This window comes from Ipomoea triloba, chromosome 1 (genome assembly GCF_003576645.1).
Source record: "Ipomoea triloba cultivar NCNSP0323 chromosome 1, ASM357664v1".
Lineage (NCBI taxonomy): Eukaryota > Viridiplantae > Streptophyta > Magnoliopsida > Solanales > Convolvulaceae > Ipomoea > Ipomoea triloba.
Genome location: NC_044916.1, coordinates 20,810,674 through 20,832,495, shown reverse-complemented (window position 1 = coordinate 20,832,495; position 21,822 = coordinate 20,810,674). Strand labels below are relative to the sequence as shown.

The 21,822-nt window shown below is 30.9% G+C and overlaps 1 protein-coding gene and 2 non-coding genes across 3 annotated transcripts; all 3 read right to left on the bottom strand.

The window, feature by feature from the left end:
• Positions 1–7,345: 7,345 nt before the first annotated feature.
• LOC116001744 (putative methyltransferase C9orf114 homolog) lies at positions 7,346–13,121 on the bottom strand. The gene is made up of 11 exons (XM_031241683.1): positions 12,694–13,121; positions 12,333–12,380; positions 11,979–12,155; positions 11,790–11,856; positions 10,410–10,474; positions 9,647–9,725; positions 8,593–8,711; positions 8,435–8,514; positions 8,101–8,170; positions 7,911–7,988; positions 7,346–7,826 (listed from the first exon to the last, which is right to left on the bottom strand). The coding sequence occupies exons 1-11, from the start codon at positions 13,054–13,056 to the stop codon at positions 7,761–7,763; spliced, it is 1,212 nt and encodes a 403-aa protein (XP_031097543.1). The 5' UTR covers positions 13,057–13,121; the 3' UTR covers positions 7,346–7,760.
• LOC116002570 lies at positions 10,854–10,917 on the bottom strand. Its single transcript, XR_004094510.1, has one exon. It is a non-coding gene; the product is annotated as a small nucleolar RNA snoR101 (small nucleolar RNA).
• Positions 10,993–11,056, bottom strand: LOC116002585. Its single transcript, XR_004094513.1, has one exon. It is a non-coding gene; the product is annotated as a small nucleolar RNA snoR101 (small nucleolar RNA).
• Positions 13,122–21,822: the final 8,701 nt, after the last annotated feature.

Sequence of the window (21,822 nt, the reverse complement as noted above, 5' to 3'; positions counted from 1 at the left end):
CAACTTTTTCTCCTTCTGCACTAAATCCACAAATTTGTACCAAGTTTTCGCCCCAAAATTTAGAGGCATTTATTATAAATTAATTTCTCTTAAATAATCATACTTTACTATGTGTTTATGTTTATTGGTTATAATCCTATTTATAAACAAGAAAATTGCAAACTTTATTTGTAAAATTATGATCAAATAATGATTTTGGTCTTAAATTATCCAGTATAATAATAATAATAATAATAATAATAATAATAATAATAATAATAATAATAATAATAATAATAATAATAATAATAATAATAATGTTATTACCTTAATTACTTTACTTTCTAAATTTTTGTAATGTCAACCATTTAGACAAAAATATTATTTAAAATTAATAATATATATATATATATATATATATATATATATATATATATATATATATATATATATATACTATTGCACCATTATTTAATAATAATAATAATAATAATAGTAGTAGTAGTAGTAATAGTAATAATATTAATAATAATCTATACTATCTATACTATATATAAAAGCAATATCATCCTCCGAAATTTCACGCCCAAACGCAGGGGCATTTTAGTAATATGGTAATTATTATGATAAAATAATACTAATTATAATTGATTATAATTCATTATTAGTAATTATGGTAATTATATTATGATAGAAATATTTCACAATAATATTTTACATCATCGATTAAAAATGGAACAGAAATTAGGTAAATTGGAAAATAAAATGAATATTAATAATTGATTGAAAATTAAAAATGGAAAAGATAACAGAAATTATGTCAATTGGAAAAGGAAATGAATATTAATAATTGACTGGAAATTAAAAAATATCCATAATTAATTAAAAAGGAAAAGGAAATGGTCAAATCATTGCATTTTAATTTTTCACAATAATATTACACAATAGAATAAATCAAATCACAATTAAATCGTAAATCTTTCACAAATTTAAACAATGGAACGGAAATTAAAAATGAAACGGAAATATTTCAACAATAATATTCTACATCATCAATAGTAAAAGTAAATTAAAAATGGAAAGGAAATATTTCAATAATAATAGTATATACCATCAATAGTAAAGGCATATTTTAAATTTTAAAAAATAATAAAGGTAAATTAAAAATGGAATGAAAATATTTCAATAATAATATTCTACATCATTAATTAAAAATAGAACAGAAATTAGGTAAAAATACCCGTGGATCTATTATTCTTTTTTTTTTTAATTAGTGGATCTATTATTCTAATTGACTAATTAACTAAAAATAAAAAAAAGAATAATCGACTAAAAATGAATCTGATATTACTAATTGAATGAATATATAAAAGGAAATGAATATTAATAATTGACTGCAAATAAAAAAAAAATCCATAATTGACTAAAATGAAAAAGGAAATGGTCAGATCATTGCATTTTAATTAAAAAAGGAAAATATTATACATCATCAATAATGAAGGCATATTTTAAACAGTATTAAAGGCAAATTAAAAAAGGAACGAAAATTAAAAATGATATGGAAATATTTCAATAATAATATTCTACATCATCAATTAAAAATGGAACGGAAATTAGGTAAATAAACTACGTAATTCTTTTCATTTTTCCTAGATAAGGTTGCCTAATATTAATTTACACATAACAATCAGCACTAATAACTAAAAAAACAGAAGAACTGCCGGAGACGTCTGTTTTTTTTTAAAACTATTGACTGAAAATTGACTGAAAATTATTTAAAAACTATAATAATAATTATACTTTCCTTTTGAAAACTCTAAGTTATTTAAACTTTAAAAAAAAATTGAACATGGGTTGTTAGATTTTTATAATAATCAAAATTAATTCATTCAAATATGGAGGAAGAAGATAAAACTAAATGTAATATGTTGAAAATGAATATACTTAAACTATAAAAGTATAATTACACATATATTAGTGTAATTGACTAATAATAATTGCCTAATAATTATTATGGTAATTAAGCTAAGCATTGGTCGTTGAATTTATTTTTATAATAATTATAATTAATTTATTTCTCATTTTCTCATATTTATTTTAGTAAATTATATAAGTCATATTACTTATAGATCTTTTAAAGATAATTTTAGACAAACAAGTCATATATTATTCAATTAATTGAGTAATACTTTTGTGCTAATCTTATAATCAAATAAATGTACACGTTCAATATTAGAAATTTTTTATAATTTCATCTTTATTTTACTATCTCAATATAAAATAAAAAAATTTATCTACGCACGGGTAATAGGACAATTATTTGTTCTAATTCAAGCTAGGAAAATATCAGAAAACATAATCGATCCAATCAATTTCATCAATTGCGCTATATAATATTTGATGTTATAATATATATAATTGTATATTGATCCAATTTCATCAATTGCGCTATATAATATTTGATGTTATAATATATATAATTGTATATTGATCCAAATATTCTTTAAATATTATAACAATCCATTCCGTGCAACGCACGGGCGAAAATACTAGTGTTGTTAAAAAAGAAAATTCCTTTGCATGATTTCAAATATACTCCTCGAATACCACTGACTCTGGTGGAACCCACTTCTCTTGCCTCTACTGAGACTTAAACTCATTCCCATCATCTATGTGAGAGTGTTTTCCGGAACACCAAGTGCCATTAGACCACAGGGTCTTTGGTATTCCTCATCTCAAATAAGTGGCCTTGTATATTTTTAGGCATCAATATATTGAAGTAAAATAGATATTATTTTCAAAATTATCAAAAAATCTAAAAATATAAAAGTATTTATTTAAATTAAATATAAAAATACAAAATTTAAATTTAAAGTAAAATAAACATTATTGAAATTATATAATAATTTATTTTTGAAGTTATATTATTAACAAACTAATAATAATAATAATAATAATAATAATAATAATAATAATAATAATAATAATAATAATAATGGACGACTCTATCCCTGTTATAGGGGATGACTGTGCAGCTTGGATGCTTTACAGTTTACACATTTAAGTTACATGTTGTTACTGTCTGGTGGAGTATTTGAAAGGCAAGAAATGAGGCTGTATGGAATAATAAGTCTTGGCAATTGATGAGTGTTGTGCATGAGGTTCAGAGTAATGTGGAAGCTTGGCAGAGTTTGCCGAATGCAACACAGGCTGAGTACATCTACGCATGCAATGCAAACTGGGGTTGTTGGTCCTGGGGATTAAGTTAGGGTCTTTGTGGATGCGGCAGTATTCTCAAATCCTGATCATGCGTACTTTGGTTGTGTGGTTATAAGTTCCGATGGTAATTTTTTGGCAGCCCGGAATGGTTCTCTTCGATGCATGAATGATGTTCATTTAGCTTAAGCCTTGGTTGTTAAAGAGGCCCTCTTGTGGGTACAGGACAAAGGTTATACTAAGATCAAGCTCTTCTCAGATTGTTAGACTGTGTGTTGTTTGTTAAATGGTTCGGGGTCTTATTGGTCTTAGGCAGGTTGTACTATTGGTGCCTTTTTGGGGAATATGAGTCGAAGCAATAACAAGAATATTTCTAGTAGAACATCTTTCACAATCCCTGGAGAGATGGTTCACTAATAGATCGAGGGATAAGTAATTCGACTCATTCACATCCAGATCATGAATGTTTGGGATCCATACTATGCAAGGAGACATTAATTGCTCTTGCTAATTCGAATTGAAGGGTGATAGACAATCGGTTTATTTCCGCCATCATCTCCTTATCCATAGTTAGCGCATTCATCCAAGTTAGCAGTTCCAGCTCCGTATCAAGGTCACGATCGATATCGTCACTAGCATCAATATTGTCATTATCATCAATATCTATATCGTCACTAGCAGGAGTTAAGTCGACACTTTGAATCGTTTGAGTTCGTTCCTAGATCAGTGAATAAGTGTGCTCATACTTTAGCTAGAGTTGCTAGTTCGCAAACTAATCCTACTTGTTGGATTTTGTCTATTCTTGCTTGTATTGAACATTTGTTTTAGTTAAATTTTTTTGGTTTGTTTTCAAAAAAATAATAATATAGGGGCGGTTTGGGATAAAATTGGAAATAGCAACTTTAGCCTATTCCTGATAACTCAGAAATAGCCTAATACTTAGGGGCTAGGAATCTCTATTCCCCTTGCAAGGGGAATAGGTCATTCCAATGAACATTTTTTTTCGAGAATAGAAGTTTTAATTTTACCAAACAAAGAAATAGGCCTATTATTGAAAATTATATTCCATCCCAAGCCTATTCTGTGAACCAAGCGTGCCATGACTTCATTCCCATCCCTTCCACTCTTCATCTATGCGTGCCCTCGATCTCCCTTGCATAAACAATTGCCATTATTTTTTTAACCTTTGAATTTTTGTTTTTCCTTTTACATTTGATTTTGATTTTAGGGTGTGTTTAGAAACCAGGAAAATGTTAGGTTGCATTGCAAAAAAAATGTCTTGGTGTGTTTGGTTCATTTTCCAGAAAATAAGCAGAATTGTATAATTAAACATTTTAATAATATTTTTTTAAGAATATAACATTTATAATAATAATAATAATAATAATAATAATAATAATAATAATAATTTTAAATATAATAAAATTAAAATAACCAACCAAAATAATCAAAGTTTTACAATCCACAATTACGAACAAAGATTACTAAGCAAAGTGTTGGTGGTGGTGGTGGTGGTAGTGTGGTGTTATTTGTTATATAATAATAATAATAATAAGTGGTAGTATGGTAGTGGTCATGGTAGTGGTGTGGTGGTGGTGGTGGTGGTGGTGGCAACGACGGTGGTGGTGGTGGTGGTAGTGTTGGTGTATTATTGGTGTGAGAATCGAAAAATGACTTCCCCTAAAAGAGTAGAAGTCATTTTTCAAGAAAATGAGGTTTTTTTTTTTTTAAGAAGAAAGAAGAAATGGGGTTATTTTCTATTGACCAAACACTCATTTTCCTTTTACTCACACTTTCCACTCTTTACCAAACACTGAAAACCTAAAAATGATTTCCAAAAATCATTTTTCGACTTTCCAAACACACACTTCAGCTTGTAAATGTTGAAATAATAATTTTAGTAATGAGTTTGATTTCATTTTACTACCGAACAAAAAAAATTACTTTTACTAAGACTCAATTTTGTTTCAATTATTATACGGTGGACCAAGGTCCACATAATTGTATGGACCATCATAGTCCAAAAATATCGTCATTGTTTTAAGCAAAAAGAAACGGAAACGTCGGCCGTTACTAGTCTCGTATTTATGATGTACTCATAATAAAATGAAACTAAATAACATGTTTCACATATTTAGTGTATAATATCAAATGAAACTATAGTTGAATTAGAATATATAATACTTTAGTTGTGTTGTAATAAACCATAATGTATATAAAATGAAATTAAATAGCATGTCTCATATATTGAGTGTACATTGTCAAATGGAATTGTAGTTGAATTAAAATGATACTTTACTTGTATTGTAATTAAACTATAGTGTATAAAATGAAACTGAATAATAAGTCTCACATATTGAGTGTATATCAAATGAAATTATTGTTATATCAAAATGATACTTTAGTTGTGCTGTAGACCTGTAGTGATACTAATTTATCTAAAATGAAGCTGAATAACATGCATCATATATTGATTGTATATTGTCAAATGAAAGCGTAATTGAATTAAAATGATACTTTTTTTTTAAATCAATTAAAATGATACTTTAGTTGTACTGTAATAATGAAACTACAATATGTATAAAATGAAATTAAATAACAAGTCTCACATACTGAGTGTATATTGTCAAATTAAACGGTAATTATATCAAAATGATACTTTAGTTATGTTGTAATAAAACTACATTATATATAAAATGGAACTGAATAATAGGTTTCACATATTTGAGTGTATATTGTCCAATAAAACTGTAGTTGAATTATAATTATACTTTAGTGGTATTGTAGTAAAACTAGAGTATGTATAAAATGAAATTCAATAACAGATCTCACATATTGAGTGTATAATGTCAAATAAAATTGTAGTTAAATCAAAATGATACTTTAATTGTACCGTAATGAAATTAAAATGTATATAAAATGAAATGGTATACGTCATAAAAATATAATTAGTTGGACGGAACGACTAAACAGATGTCGTTTCTTTCCATTAAACGAAACGGCATCATTTTAAACAATTGTCGACAGTAAAATTTGCCATTTTGTTTTTGTTCAAGTCCTGGTTAGGCCCATTGGAGAGACTGTTCTTGCAAAAGCATGTACACAGATTCAAACTGCTAATATCTACACTTCAAGTGCTACTTTTGACCCATTTGTATACGCAGGTTCAAATTTTAATCTCATGCTTAAAACTCATGTTTTCGATTTAAATTCTACTTCTAGTGTTTGAATGAACCGCTTCCTTAGTGTACAACTCCAATTATTATACCATCGATAAATTATATGTCCACAGTTAATATATTATGTGTCTTTAGTTAATAAATTATATATTTGTAAATAAATTAAAAGCATATAATATGTTAACTGCATATTACGGAGTATATGCCTCTATAGTTAACATATTATGTGCATGTAATTAACCTATTATGTACATTCAATTTATTTACAAACACATAATCTGTTACTTGTACACACATAATATAAATGCCATTTTAAACAAAGATTCACAATGCAGAGTAGACATTGGTCCATGGTATAATTTGCCACTTCAACCCAAGGTAATAGTTTAAAGAACTCTTCAACCTAGCCCAACACAATGCCATCAGGCAAATTCTTGTGCGGACAACAGTCCAAAACGACGTCGCTAAATTTTATACGTTAGAATAATGTACATTATGTGTCTTCTTTCCGGTAAAGAAAGATCATGCTCTTGAGCAATACAGTCCTACCGTCCGACTTCCCTTCCAGCTCTTCTTGTTCGAATAATGGAACTTCTAGGATAATATAATGTGCATTATGTTTTAAAATAATGAACATTATGAATAATGAAACTTTTAGGGTAAGATAATATACATTATGTGTTAGAATAGTGTATTTAATGTGTAAAAATCATATACATTATGAGTTATTAAAATGTATATTACAGTGAGTCGCGCAAAAAAAATGTGCAAAACGACATCGTTTTTGGACCGTGGTTTACACAACTATGTAAAGGTACTTTGATTAGTAAAAAATTCTACAATCTGCAAAGGTACTATGTGCCTACCACTAAATTTCTTTTTTTTAAATGATAATATTTTAAAAAATAACTATCATCCTCTTTTACCAAGATGCTTGTCCCTTTGTATTATAATAGTAGTAATGTAAGTAATTTAAGGTGAAAGGTACTTCTATAATTTCATTAATCTTCTCTTTTCCAGTTTTCCCAACTTCAGACCATGATTTACAAGCTTGTCTCATCTTCAATGTGTGAATTAAGAAACAGAGTGTCGATATTTGAGGAAGAGAAAATTGATGATGCAAAATTTCTGAGTATTGTACAGCATAATTAAGCTTTCTAAAAAAGAAGCTCAATCCAGTGGCAGCCTGATACTATGTTTAGATGACAACAGTTAATGCGGAAGGGTGAAATTGGCTACTAACCCCTCTCAGTAGGAGATGACCAAGCCGGTTGATAGGTTCTTAAAATACTCCGATGCTTTTCAGGATCTGCAGAATTTGCTATACTCAATATACAAAAAGAGTATGCATTCTAGCAGTTTCTGAGGATCCCGTAATTCAGTGCTCTAGCTCTCTCCCAAAACCCGGTTGATTGGTTCTTGAAAATACTGCAGAGATATCAAGATGGCTTCCTGTTGGTAAAAGATGGGGTGAGTTACAATCCCAATATAAACAAGTACGTGACACGAAATAAAGAACTGTTTTTTTTAAAGCACCTCTGTTCGGATTGTTCTACTTCCTTGATGTGGACATGTGTTCAAATATTGATCAAATATATCTTGCGCATTTTTACCCTGCACGTAGCCAGGTACAGCAAGAATAGATTTTAGCTGGTCAAAAGCCCTTGGTGGCATAATATGCTTCAAATCTCGCAAAAATCCAAACTTATATATTTCTTTCTGATACCTTTAAACTACTGTCCTCTTCAATACACTCCTCCAAGCCCGCAAGCCCACCAAAAGCAATTAATAGGTGTCTAAATTTGAAAAACACCAATAAAATGTATCTGATTAGATTAAAAGAATGCTAGCATAGTAAACTTAAAGCACCATTAAGCAGGTATATTCAAGTAGATGTCAACATGAAAATTGAATTTGCAGACAGTAAAAGGAATGTAGCTATATCCTTCTTTTCAAAAAAAAAAAAAAGGAATGTAGCTATATTCAACTGATGGTGTGAATGGTTAACATGTTGGCAAATTCTAGCTACTGCATGAGGGATTGAGGGAATAAAAGGTTACCTGAATGATGGCAAACTAAGTTCAGAAGACTTGATAGTAATACCATGTTCCGAGGTACCAATCAGATGATCATAGCCTCCCTATGTATGAAATATTAAGTTAACATCATGGACGATAATACGCACACATAAAATCTGACTTTAGTACAATACCTTTACCTTATACGGGCAATTCTTGAATACTGAACTAATATTGGAAGCATACCGCACTCTATAACCCCAATACATCCCTGCCTCTTCCCTTGGTGTGGAAGAAGAAACAACTTGGTGTGGTAGGTCTGAAAATTAAAATACGAAATTGAATTGGTGTTTTCAAGCATCAATTTTATATTGTGATTCAAGGCTGTGAACGGCACATGAGTTATTACTATAGGAAATATAGTACACATTTCACAAAAGCTAATTTTATTCTGATAATATACAGTACCCATTTCACAAAAGCTGATCCCAGTATACAATAGGAAATAAGTTCTAAATTACCTAAGCTTTTCTCAACCACATCACCTATTCTAAACCTTTTAGAATTATAGGTGTGGTCAGTTGGAGGGATTGAAAAGAGGGAATAGAAACAAAGTTGTCATCATTCTTTGTTTATTTTTAGTTGTTAGAAATGAAGATGCAGCCAGAATGGGCATCCCAATTCCAGCTTTTTATTTGAGAATCCGATTTTAAAACTTCTTTCTTGTCCCTCCCATAAGCTCCATGTATTTACTCACCCCTTCCCTCCCTTCCCCTTCACTCTTTCTTGTTCCCTTTATCCTCCCCTCTCCCTACACTGCTCATCATTCCCACAACCTCACCCTCCATTTTCACTGATGCACGTATAATGGACATCTACATGTAGTGCATGGATATATCTATAGGCCTAAGTATATATGAAATGCATAGAAATTACAATTATTTAAGGAAATCCATAAATGTACTACAAATATGGTTATTTTACAAATGTTATATAGTACATATTTTATAAAATATGTATATACTGTTTATAAAATATGTACTATATAACATTTCTCTACATTTATATACAAAGTAATCTAATAGTGTGTCTTAAGATATAGAGCTGGTTTGCATTTTATTTTAGAATAATTACTAGAGAAACAATAATTCATAAATATTGATTTCCAGTGCTGTTTAGAATGAAGATTTAAAAATAATAATAATAATAATAAAACCTCATCATTTCTCATTTTTTTTAATCCAGTTCTGATACCTGAATCCAAATTACGGTCTGTTCCCATTGACACTGTCACCCTTTTACCTGGGTCAATGACTTGATCAATCTGTACATGCTGCACATCATGTTGATTCAACAATTAATATACACATTCAATCACAGCAAAATTATAAAAAAAATTCCCAACAGCAATTAGCATTCCGATCCATAGTCTTTCCCTAATTCACTGATAACAAGTGACAGCATGCATACAAAAAACAAAACAAAACAAAATATTCAGTAGCACACAAGGCCTAAGAGGGAAAAAGCCAAATGACAAAGAACAAAAATGTTCTAGTTCTACTGATGAAATAATATTAATATGCCATCTAATTATCTTAATAATTAGTAAGAGAATCCATCGTCATCCAACACGTGGCAGGTAAGGCTGGCAGCTGGCTCACCCAAAGAACTTTATGGTTTGGCAAGAAGGTTAAAACTCTTCAGAGTTGTTCAAAGCATGTCTGTTATTTCATTCACAAAAAAAATGCTTCTTATCCCATCCCAAAGCACAAAAAGATATTGTATATTTTGAAAAGATCCCTGCCATTAAGGCAATTGCAGCCTGATTATGATAGGAGATTCATGAGGAGCTTCAAAACATCATGAGCCAAATTAAATTGCAGAGCAGAAGACCGCTAAAGGTTTAGGAAAAAGAATTCTGCTACAGTTCAAGACCAAATATCTCTACCAGAAGAAAAGTATCAGAAGACTGAAATATGATTGTTTATTTGGTAATGGAAAACAAAAATCGAAATACCTTGCTAAGCCCCACATCGACCAGTGTTCCTCCAGAATTTGGATGCCGATCCCTTAGTGTGACACCTTGCAACAGAAAGATGGAATGTTCTCAGTTTCTCACTATATGTTGTTGAAGCCAACAAATCATGTGACCTCATTAAACCCAAATGATATAGAACATGAAATGATATGGAAGGGAAATCGACATTCATGATTGCTCAGGATATGGATAACCATCATTATCTTTTATTTAAGATAGACATCCTGAAAAGAGATAATCCAAAGGGGTTATATGCAAAGCAACTTGCCTCAGAGTAAGATGCAAATGAGATCAGCAATCACCATTTGGCAAAGATGCCAAAAAGGCATAAGGGATGAAATTGATTTGCTAATAGCCTAATAGGGTACTGGTTTACTAGAACTTCAATGATAATATTAGAAAACAAGATATGTGCAAAGTTCTAGCATCAGTCATTTAACCTTGTCAACAGAAAACTTACCTGAAGTTCAGAGATCAAGTGTAAGCCATCATATGCATAAAACTTTGCACAAACTTGTGTAAACAATGACAATATTAGAAAACAAGATATGTGCAAAGTTCTACCATCAGTCATTTAACCTTGTCAACAGAAAACTTACCTGAAGTTCAGAGATCAAGTGTAAGCCATCATATGAATAAAACTTTGCACAAACTTGTGTAACAATGACATATCACATATACCATCATAATATGTAAAATAATAAAGAGTAAAATAAAAAATTCTTTGCCCAATTTTGAGGTTGGATTACTTTACAAAATATGCATATTTTACCAACCCATTGGGGGGAGGGGGAATGCTTAGAGAGTCAAATTATCGCATTTTATGACTTCAAAACCTTGTGCTTTCTTATAAGGATATGCCCTGAATGATCACAGACCAACTTTGCATCAGATAGTACTAAAAAATTATTTTCACTAGGTACAGTGAACCAAAGCCCCAAATTGAGAGAAGCAATATATTTTTCTTTAATAAAAGTTGCTTTAGTTATGGATAAATAATACATGGAGAAGTCTTATCTCATCTTGGGGGAATAAATTGAAGGGAAAACCATTGATAAATAATTTAAATTAGAACAGAAGTAACAACTATGACAATAAAATTAATTAATGTTTGTCATTTTGGCATAAATACTACTATGAGAGTGAACCATATAGTGAACATTTTAACACAATTTACAAGGGCATAAACACGAATAGGAAGAACTATGCATGCAACGATCAGAACATACTCAAAGAACAGAGAAAGAATGAAAATAAAATGGGAAAAGGAATTGTCTAAAGATGGAATCTTTAGGAATTGGGCAAATTAACATGTCTGTGTGTTGGGCGAATAGTAATGATTTTATCTTTGGATGCTACCTTCTCGGTATGGAGCCCATTCATGCTTCCGCAAATGATGTGGGGCATCAAGTGGGGGTAATGAACCCTGACAACAAAGAAAACGCATAAAGACCCACATCAAGTTAGGTTGCTAAAAAAATAAGTCTGTACATTATATACAGACCCACAGATTGCATCCATATTGTAATTCAAGAAGAGAATTCGCACCACAAATCTTAAATTGTTATGCATGGGAAACAGACTCTTTCTTAGATACTGTGGTGTCTCCATATACCTCAAAATCATCAAAAGAAATGCTGCACCACTTTCATTCTCATCTAAATTATCCTCTGAAAGTACACCAGAACTATCTTGTGAATTGCCCATGTTGTCAAATACAACAACCTGTATATACAAAGCTTTAACTCATGTTAGTGCTGAAAATCTGAAATTTAGCAAATTACATTTCTTCTCAGACTTAATCACCTCAATTCATTACAAGATAGCAATAGACATAATCACTCCTATATACAAGTAAAATATGCAGTGAACTTAATGCATTCATGGAGACTGGAAAATCACCTCATCTATCCTGAAAATGGTTACAGCTCGAGCAATTTGGCCAGCCAGCTGCATAAATTAACCCAGATTTAAAAATAAAAAACAAAAAAAAGAATTAAAATAAAAAGAAAAGAAACAATGAATAAGTAGCAGTATCAAGCGCTGATTCGTAAACACTCCATAACCAAACAAATGAGGACGAGAATGAACCAAAAAGAGGAAATTTTAGAGAAACTCGTCTCCTATTCTCCCCGAGGCAAACAACCAAATAACTTCTAATACTTGATAAAGATGTCAATGTGTGAATATGCGCATATATATTCTCATTTCTACGTTGAGATACTACTAAAGCTGTGAATTGAAAGAGGAGTTTGAAGTATACTCGGGTGGCCAGTTCCAAGGACTGTGCATTGTCGATAATGGATCCAGGGAGGGCAATGGAGACTGTAGGCAGTTCATTTGAAACGGCGTCATTCCTTTCCTTCAATTTTTCCTTTTTCTTCTTCTTGTCTTTGGAATCACTATTCACAACCTCTGATTCAATCTCAGGTCTACTTTTCTCTGTATCCTGTGCTTCCACTACTCGTTCGCTTCTCTCCTCTTTCTTCTTCTTCTTCTTTTTCTCCCTTCTTTTCTCATCGCGGTCGCCATTAACAAGCTTGAGCTCAAGATCGTTCTTATTGATATTGCCTGCATTTTGAGCCAGCTCTACTTCGGCTTCTCTTTCGGTTCTCTTCTTTCCCATTTCGACGTCGCTCAATTTCGCGAGGGACAACTAGAGAGGGTTTTTAGGGTTTTAATTTTTAAAACAGATCCGACCCGAGTATAAGAAGTACTAAAGTAGCTAGGGTACATCATACATCAGCCCGTTTATGCAATATTCGGCAAATTATTGTATGGACCATGGTCCACACATCTGTGTGGACCATGATAAAATGTACATTTTTAATGTACTAAATGTACATTATTTTTATACTATAAAAATAATGTATATTCAGTACACAAATAATGTACATCCCTTGAATATAATGTACATTATTTTTTTACTGAATGTACATTATTTTTATATTGAATGTGCATTATTTGATAGTATGGTTCACACAGCTGTGTGGACCATGGTCCACACAATAATGATTGGCAATATTCAACCTGGGTCGTACCGCAGTCAAGTTCCTCAGTACTTTTGGGTTCTCAATGCATTGAGGACCACGGTGGGCAAATTATTGCATGGACCATGGTCCACGCAGCTGTGTGGACCAAAAATAAATAGTACATTATTTTTGTACTGTAAGTACATTATTTTATGGTACATTATTTTTATACTGAAGGTACATATGTACCTTCAGTATAAAAATAATGTACCATAAAATAATGTACTTACAGTACAAAAATAATGTACTTATAGTACAAAAATACTGTACCTTCAGTACAAAAATAATGTACTTTTTATTTTTTGTCCACACAGCTGTGTGGATCCTGGTCCATTCAATAATGATTGACCAAGGTCACAAAACGACGTCGTTTTTCTGTAAATCTCCGTAATTGATATTACAGTTCATCTCAAATGATACTACAGTTGTGTTGAACTGATATTGTAGTTGTGTTGAACTGATACTGAATTTGTGTTAACTGATACTGTAGTTGTGTCTGTAACTGATACTACAGTTCATCTCAAATGATTCTACAGTTGTGTTGAACTGATACTACAGTTGTCGGGGATCGTTTCATCTGTCTGGAACTGCAATTGTATTGAACTGATAATGTAGTTGCGCGGAATGGAGGCAGTTTCATCCGTCTATTTTCATTAATCAAAACGACGTCGTTTTGTCACTTGAACCACAATTCTTGGTGGTCTGTGGTCCACGATAAAATTTGCGCATTTTTTTGGTAAATCCACTAGTTTTTCTCTGTCCGTTTAACGGTCCAGGTAGTTCCTAGGAATATTATTATGTGTACTTGGGCCATCTTAATATCAGGGTTGCAAAAATCGCGCTAGTCGCCGCATAGCCGCGTCGAGGAAGGCTGGAATCGGCCTCCGCGGCCACCCGCCTAGACCGCCGAGCAGGCCGCACCGTTTCAGTTTTTTTTTTTTTTTTTGAACGGAGACGGACAGAGCTATAGATAGAGAAGAAGTCGATGGATGCATGGTGAGGACGCAGACGGAGAAGAAATGCTCTCTGGCTGTCTTTGCTTGTCTACTAACGGCGAAAGTCGACGGAGAAGAAACACAGATCTGGAATACCAAGAGTTGATGGTAAGTCGTCTGGTGATGATGTCTCCGGAGAAGAACTGGAAGATCAATATCTGCATGAACTGCCAAACTGGTGATGATGTCTCCGGTGAGGACGTAGACGGAGAATAATAGATTCGCTCATTCGCATAATGAACAAGAACAGATGAAAATGAATAGTAATGACCTTGGGAATAGAAGAATGGAGACAAATGAATAGTAATGACCTTGGAATAGAAGAATGGAGACAAATGTAAATTGGTAGACAAAAGTAATTAATGCCTTGTGACTTGTGATTAGACTAGAGACAAATTGGTGGGAGTGTGGGATCAGTCTGATCATTATCTGTCATCCACCTTAATGCATGCCACATGGGTAGGCAAGAAATTAAAATATATATATATATATATATATATATATATATATATAATAACTAATCGGGCGCCTAACACTTTTTACAACATTGCTTAATATATAATTTATTTATATTTTAAATGTTTACAACTAAATGTTCAAAATATATATATTAATTTTTTAAAAGTCTGCGGGTCAGCCCGCAGCCCGTGCGGTCAAAAATTTATAGGCCCTAACTTTTCCCACCGTGGGGGCAGTTTAGGGCTTATCCGCGAGCTTCGACCCATCTTGACACCCTTAACTGTGAATATTCAGTATGTAAATTGTGATAGGTCCACCTTACAAGGTAGACCGGGTCCATGATATAACTATTGCAAATTTCTTTGTTCTCATACGGCAGAGATAAGAGTATGAGTGATTTTTTGGGAAGCTTTTCATACGCAAAAATTGGGATGAGATTTTATAACATTTGGAGGAGTTAAAAAAAAAGGGGGGCATTGAATAATACAACATCATCTATTGCATTAATTTAAAAATATGTTGCTATTTCCTCCCGTTGCTCCATGAATAATGTTGCATCAAAGTAGAGCTCTAGTTATCGATTTTCAACAATTAGTTTTAGGGTCTCATTGAACACGTCAGAGTGGTTGAGAAATGTACACAAGATATCATGCTAGAGTATTGTAACAAGAAGTTAGTAAATAAAAACATCGTTTTGACTAAAGTTGAATGTATAAGTTAGTGTATATTGTTTCTTACCATTGAAGGTGTAGAGAAATCAATATACCAAGAACGGTGTGTCTTTGTAGTTTATTAAATGACAATGATGGTGGGATAGCGGACATCGCCTTGACAATATAATGAAAAATGAATTAATATGTGTAGTTAAATGTATAATATATTGTGTATGGTCATAATGCCGAGATGTTATGTAGTCCCCATAACGATTTGGCTCTAGTTTCATTTCGTTGTTGAAGTAGGTAGCGATGTTGTAGTCGTAGTATAAAAAAGTTTCAGAAGTGAAGAAACTAGTATGTTTAAAAAGGAGTTAATACCCAAAATGGTCCCTCGACTATAGGGAAATTCACAAATTGGTCCTCGACTATTGATTGAATCCAATTAAGTCCTTAACTTTTCAATTTTTACCTAATTAAGTCCTCTGTCTATATGACCGTCTGTTGACCGTGATCTCCAAGGATATATGTGTAATTTCACAATCAAAGAACCTATGCTTTAGCTGATGGATTGAGAGGCGAAGTTGTACATGAACGGCGGCTTAGATCCGGTGGCGTGGTTTATAATCTCCACCGCCGGTAAGGATCCCTCCAAATCGACTCCTTTGGCGTTGTTCGGAGTAGGGATCAACCACGACACCACCTTCGTTTCTTCTGAATTTTGGTTATCAGACTCGTTACTGAAGTACTGGTTAGTGGGTTCGTAGAGTGGATATCGCGGTTGCACGTGACGTAGAGGGTGGCGACGTCTACCTTGCAAGCAAGTGACGTTGACCGAGGCATGCTTGCAAGCAAACCTTGCAGACCCAGACACGCAAGCTAGTTGACCGCGCGGATCTTGGCGTTGCACGCCAGACAGAGGAACGTCGTGTTGGCGCCGCAGAACACGACGACCAACACCGCCTTGCTAGAGTCATACAGTTTCACAAATACACAGCTCTAACTCTCTGCCCCATCTCTTCCTCTCTCTCTCTCTCTTTTTTTCTCTCTCTCTCTCTGTCTTTGTAATCCTTGCACAGTAAAGCATAGAACTCAAAATATTTACCAGAGCATTGAAAAGTAATCTGATAGGGGAACTAATTTCACAAACATGCAATACCAGATACATGATTTTACAAAAATGGGAAGAAATTAGGTCAAAAGAGGACCTAGGAGGGAAATCGGGAAGCTTCATACTTGGAGAAGCAGGAGTCATCAATGGCGTCGCTGTGGCACTACCGACATTTCGGGCTCTGTATGCACTGAGATTTAGACCCGATGTCGCCGCAGTCGGGTTGCGGGTTGCGGGTTGCGGGTTGCGATTGATGACCCGCCGGATCCCTAGAGGTTTTTGGATATGATCGGAGACAGCGGCATGAAGAAAGGGAAGTGTTTAACGGAAGAAAGGGAAATTTTTGCAGAGAAAGGGAAGAAAGCGCCGTGAAGAAATATTTTTCTTTTGTTTTTTTTGGGTAAGAATTGACATTTGAGCTTTTGATTGTGAAATTACCCATATATCCTTGGAGATCACGGTCAACAGACGGTCAAATAGACAGAGGACTTAATTGGGTAAAAATTGAAAAGTTAAGGACTTAATTGGATTCAATCAATAGTCGAGGACCAATTTGTGAATTTGCCTATAGTCGAGGGACCATTTTGGGTATTAACTCTTTAAAAAGTACAATATCTCTAAGATATAAATCATTTTATATCATGAAATCTAAAGTTCCTGTAGTGAAGTGTATGTTCTCAACAGTAACTTCTATTCCTATTGATCCACCATGCAATTTAGAATTTTCTAGAAAAAAAATGTATTAAATGTATAAAAGATAATTGCATTGAATGTATTAAAATATAGAAACACATAATAATAAGAAAATTAGATTAATATAATTACCATTGTTATTCGCGACATAATTTGAATACTAAACCATGTGATAGTGCGTGTAGTAATATCGGACAAATGTTTTTTTATCATTGCAAGCTAAAAATAAGAGTAAAAAAAAGTCATAGTTATACATGAAAAATTAATTTTTAAAAATGTTACCGTATAAAATGAGTTACGTGATTGATAAATAAAAGAGATATAATAGATGTAAAAGTGTAAAAGTGCACAAGCCGCCACCGTCTGTCGTTCGTCGCTTTCCATTGTTGACGACTTTTGCTGCTGTTGTAAAACGTCGTCCACAAGGGAGCAATACAATACAACGAATAAGAACAAAGAACAAGAAGGAAAAACAAATAGAAAGAAAAAAAGAAGATGGGAAATAGAGAGAAGAAATAAGATGGGATGGAAATAAAATAACATTTAGGGTTTCTGTTATTTACTATAGGTTTAGGTAAGTCTTGTATGTATAAATTTGTATATATTTACCATATTGTCCTCGCGTGAGGTACCGTAGTATGCCTGAGGAAAAATAAAATAAATATCAAAATGTTCTCAAGAGATGCATGTTGAAAAAGTAAAAAACACACCCAAAGTGTTGTTTTTCCTCTCGTTGTATTCCAACACAGTGTGTCCCATTTTTGTATCTCAAAAAAAAACCCCAATTGCCAAAACCACCCCATATCCAAGTCGAATCATAAACACGGTTGGGGTGTTTTTTTTCTCTGGATACAAAAATATGATGCTTTTGATGAAAAGTGTGCATAGTGGGAAAAAAGAAATCAGGGAATGCGTTTTTCATGAAGAGAAAAACGGACTCCCAAAGTGCATGTTAGTTTTTTTTTAGGAAAAATTAGTTAAATGTAATAAACTATATATGGTATTATACGAGTATTTGTATAGTATTGTAGCAATAATATTTATAATTGGAAAAAGGTAGTAATATGCGGTTGAAAGTAATGATGTTGTTAAACTCACTAGTGTTATACCCGTGTGATGCACAAATTTTTTTTTTGTTATTATGAATTTAAATTTTTTAAAAATAGAAAAAAAATAAAAAAATGTTAAAATATACAATATAATAATATAGTTAGACTTTTATATATTTGGTGAAGTATCTATTTTTATAGCATACAAAAATAAAATTAAAATTTCGTATGGTTAATATCATCTCTATTCATATACATATTTAGATAAATTTATAGATAAAATTCACATAATTAAGTTGATTTATTCCTAATTGTATTACATATTTATTATAATTATAAGAATATGAATAATAACTAAGAGAATTCTACTTAGAAATCAATAGAAAATGTAAATTCTAATAATATATAATAATTTATAAAACATAATAGTTAGTTAATTAGTACATAATAATTTGAAAAGTGATATGTAATTAACAATTATTTGTAATCTATATTATATATAAAAATAATATCTTACTCCCAAATTTTCCCGCCCAAACTTAGTGATATATAATTGGTGATTGGTGATTTGTTAATATTAATCGGTGATTGGTAATATATTGTTAATATTAATTAAATATTTCATTTAGAATTAATAATTAAATTTGTTAAGTAATTAATTATATTCCCTTTTGAAAAATTAACAAATTTATAATTCTCACCATTTCTACCTATAAATACAATGGATTGTTGATTTTGAAAATCATAATTCTTTGCACTGTCTGTCTCTTCTTCCTGTTCTTTGTGAAATCATATCTTGGCGGCTCTATCATTTTCTTCTTCTACCGTCCTGTAAATAGAATGGATTGGTGTTGCATCCATTATAATATCGATTACAATATCATTTTACAATATCGATTTTATGATAATAATTATTTGTTGTAGCACAAGATTGCTTTTGTTTTAATACTTTGATATTAGTCTCAATGTTTATACTTTGATTTATGTATGTGTATGAAATATTTGTCGCAGTATGAACACATGGTGTTGATGGAGTTGCTAAACAAGGTCATCTAGAGCCGGAGAAGAAGATATGCAAAGAAGTCGGTGACAACCATAAGAAATGAGGGGTTTGACCGGTGATGTTTTTGGAAATCAATAAAACAATAGCACACTTTTTAATTGTAAAATCCAATGTTTCCTTAGAACATTTTTGTATTTGATTTTTGATTTAATAATTGTCGATTTGTATTAGGCAATAAAAACTAATACTTAATTATTAAGTCAATTATAAAATCTTTTGTACTATAGACACATTATTTTTAATTATCTTAATTATTAAGGATATGTATTTAGCTTGGTTATAAAAAGACTTAAAATATATGAATTATAGTAGCATGGTAATCAATTAGTAAGACAATTATATTAGGCAATCTAATTAATAATTTATTTTTTAAATTATATCATCTTTTTAATTATGAATATTTTCCTAAAGTATATACACAAATTATACTAATAAATATAGAGTTATTACAAAAAATTAATTTCTAAATAACTGATGAAATTAATGTACCTAAATATTAATTATCTATTAACAAAATTGCCTAATATACTTATTTTATATTTAAGGTATAATATTATTAGTACAAAATAAATTATATCCACATTCTTCCATTTAATTATTATGATACTTTTATGGTTATATATATTTTATTTATTTATTTATACTTAAGTTATAATACTATAAGAATGTAAAAAATAAATTATTATTCTTATTATTCTGTGTAATTACTATGGTAATTTTATGCTTCTCTCTCTCTATATATATTTTTATACTTAAAGAATAAAACTATAATTACAATTAAACATGGGTGTTGGATTTTATTTTATAATTACAATTAATTGTTTAATTATATATGTGTGTGAGAGAGAGAGAGAGAACAAAATAAACAATCATTTATATTCTTACTATGGTAATCTCTCTATATATATTGTTATACTTAAGGTATAAAAATATAATTGTACAATATTAATTTAATTATTTGATAATTATTATGGTAATTAAGGAATTAATTTCATAGATATTAGCATAATTGACTAATATTAATTTAATAAATACGTGAATGTTTTTTTTTTTTGAATACTATTGAGCCTGTTGACCACAAGGCCTTTGGCACGTGAATGTTAGTATAATTATAATTTAACATGGGTTGTTGAATTTATTTTTATAATAATTAAAATTAATTCATTTAGATATGGAGGATGAGTAAAAAAAGTAAAGGCAATATGGTGAAAAGAAATATACTTACGGTATAAAAGTATAATTAACCTAATAATAATTGGTTAATAATTACGTATTATAGTAATTAAGTTAAACATGAGTTGTTGTATTTAGTTTTATAACAATTACAATTAAATTATTTCTCTCTTTAACCATATTTATTTTAGTAATAATATAATTACACATAGATTATTTCAAGATAATTGCAGACAAACAAGTCATTTTAATTGAGTAATACTTTTGCATTAATCTTATAATCAGATAAATGTACACTTTCAAATATTAAAATTGTTTATAATTTCATTTTTTATTTTATTATCTAATTATATAATAAAAAAAATTTTATTCGTGCATTGCACGGGTAAATTGAGAGAGGAGCGAAATTGATTTTTCAGATTGAGTGAGATGGAGGAACGGTAGTGATAGAGGTGGGTAATTATACTATGGACCCGGGTCCACCTTGCCGGGTCCACCTTGCAAGGTGGACTCGGGTTCATGTTCATAATTTTAGAACTCTATGTTTACAATTTAAAAAAAAAATTAAATTTATTTTTTAAATGTTAATAAATAAATTAGCTTATCCAATGTAGATATTTTTTTTTTTAATTCCAAGCTATACAGTTTTCATCCGATTACATATTATTTGCAAACATCATTATTTTACTCTAAAAAGTCTAACTATAACACGTTAAAAAAATTAATCAAATTAATTACACAGATAAAACTCTAAGGATAAATAAAGTATAACCTAAAGAGCCAAAATTTGACATGTTTAGGTAGAATTATAGCTTTTAACACATTATATAGCCCAACTGTTACGCAAAAATACACAACAAATAAAACATGCCCACAAATCAAACATTCATGAAATAAGGTTAATCTGTACACTTAAAAAAAACAGAATTAATCTATACATACCTGCTTTAGAATCTTATAATACATGAAATATTAAGGTTCTGGATATTTTATTCCAGTAATTCTGAAATAAAGCCCTAAAAAACTATAATTATAGATAATTTACTTCATTAGTGATGTAAAATAAGTATACAAATTTACAATAACAATATATAATATACTACCAATGTCGTATACAAAAAGGTTTTCAATAATGTGTAATTCAAAATATATACATTGATATAC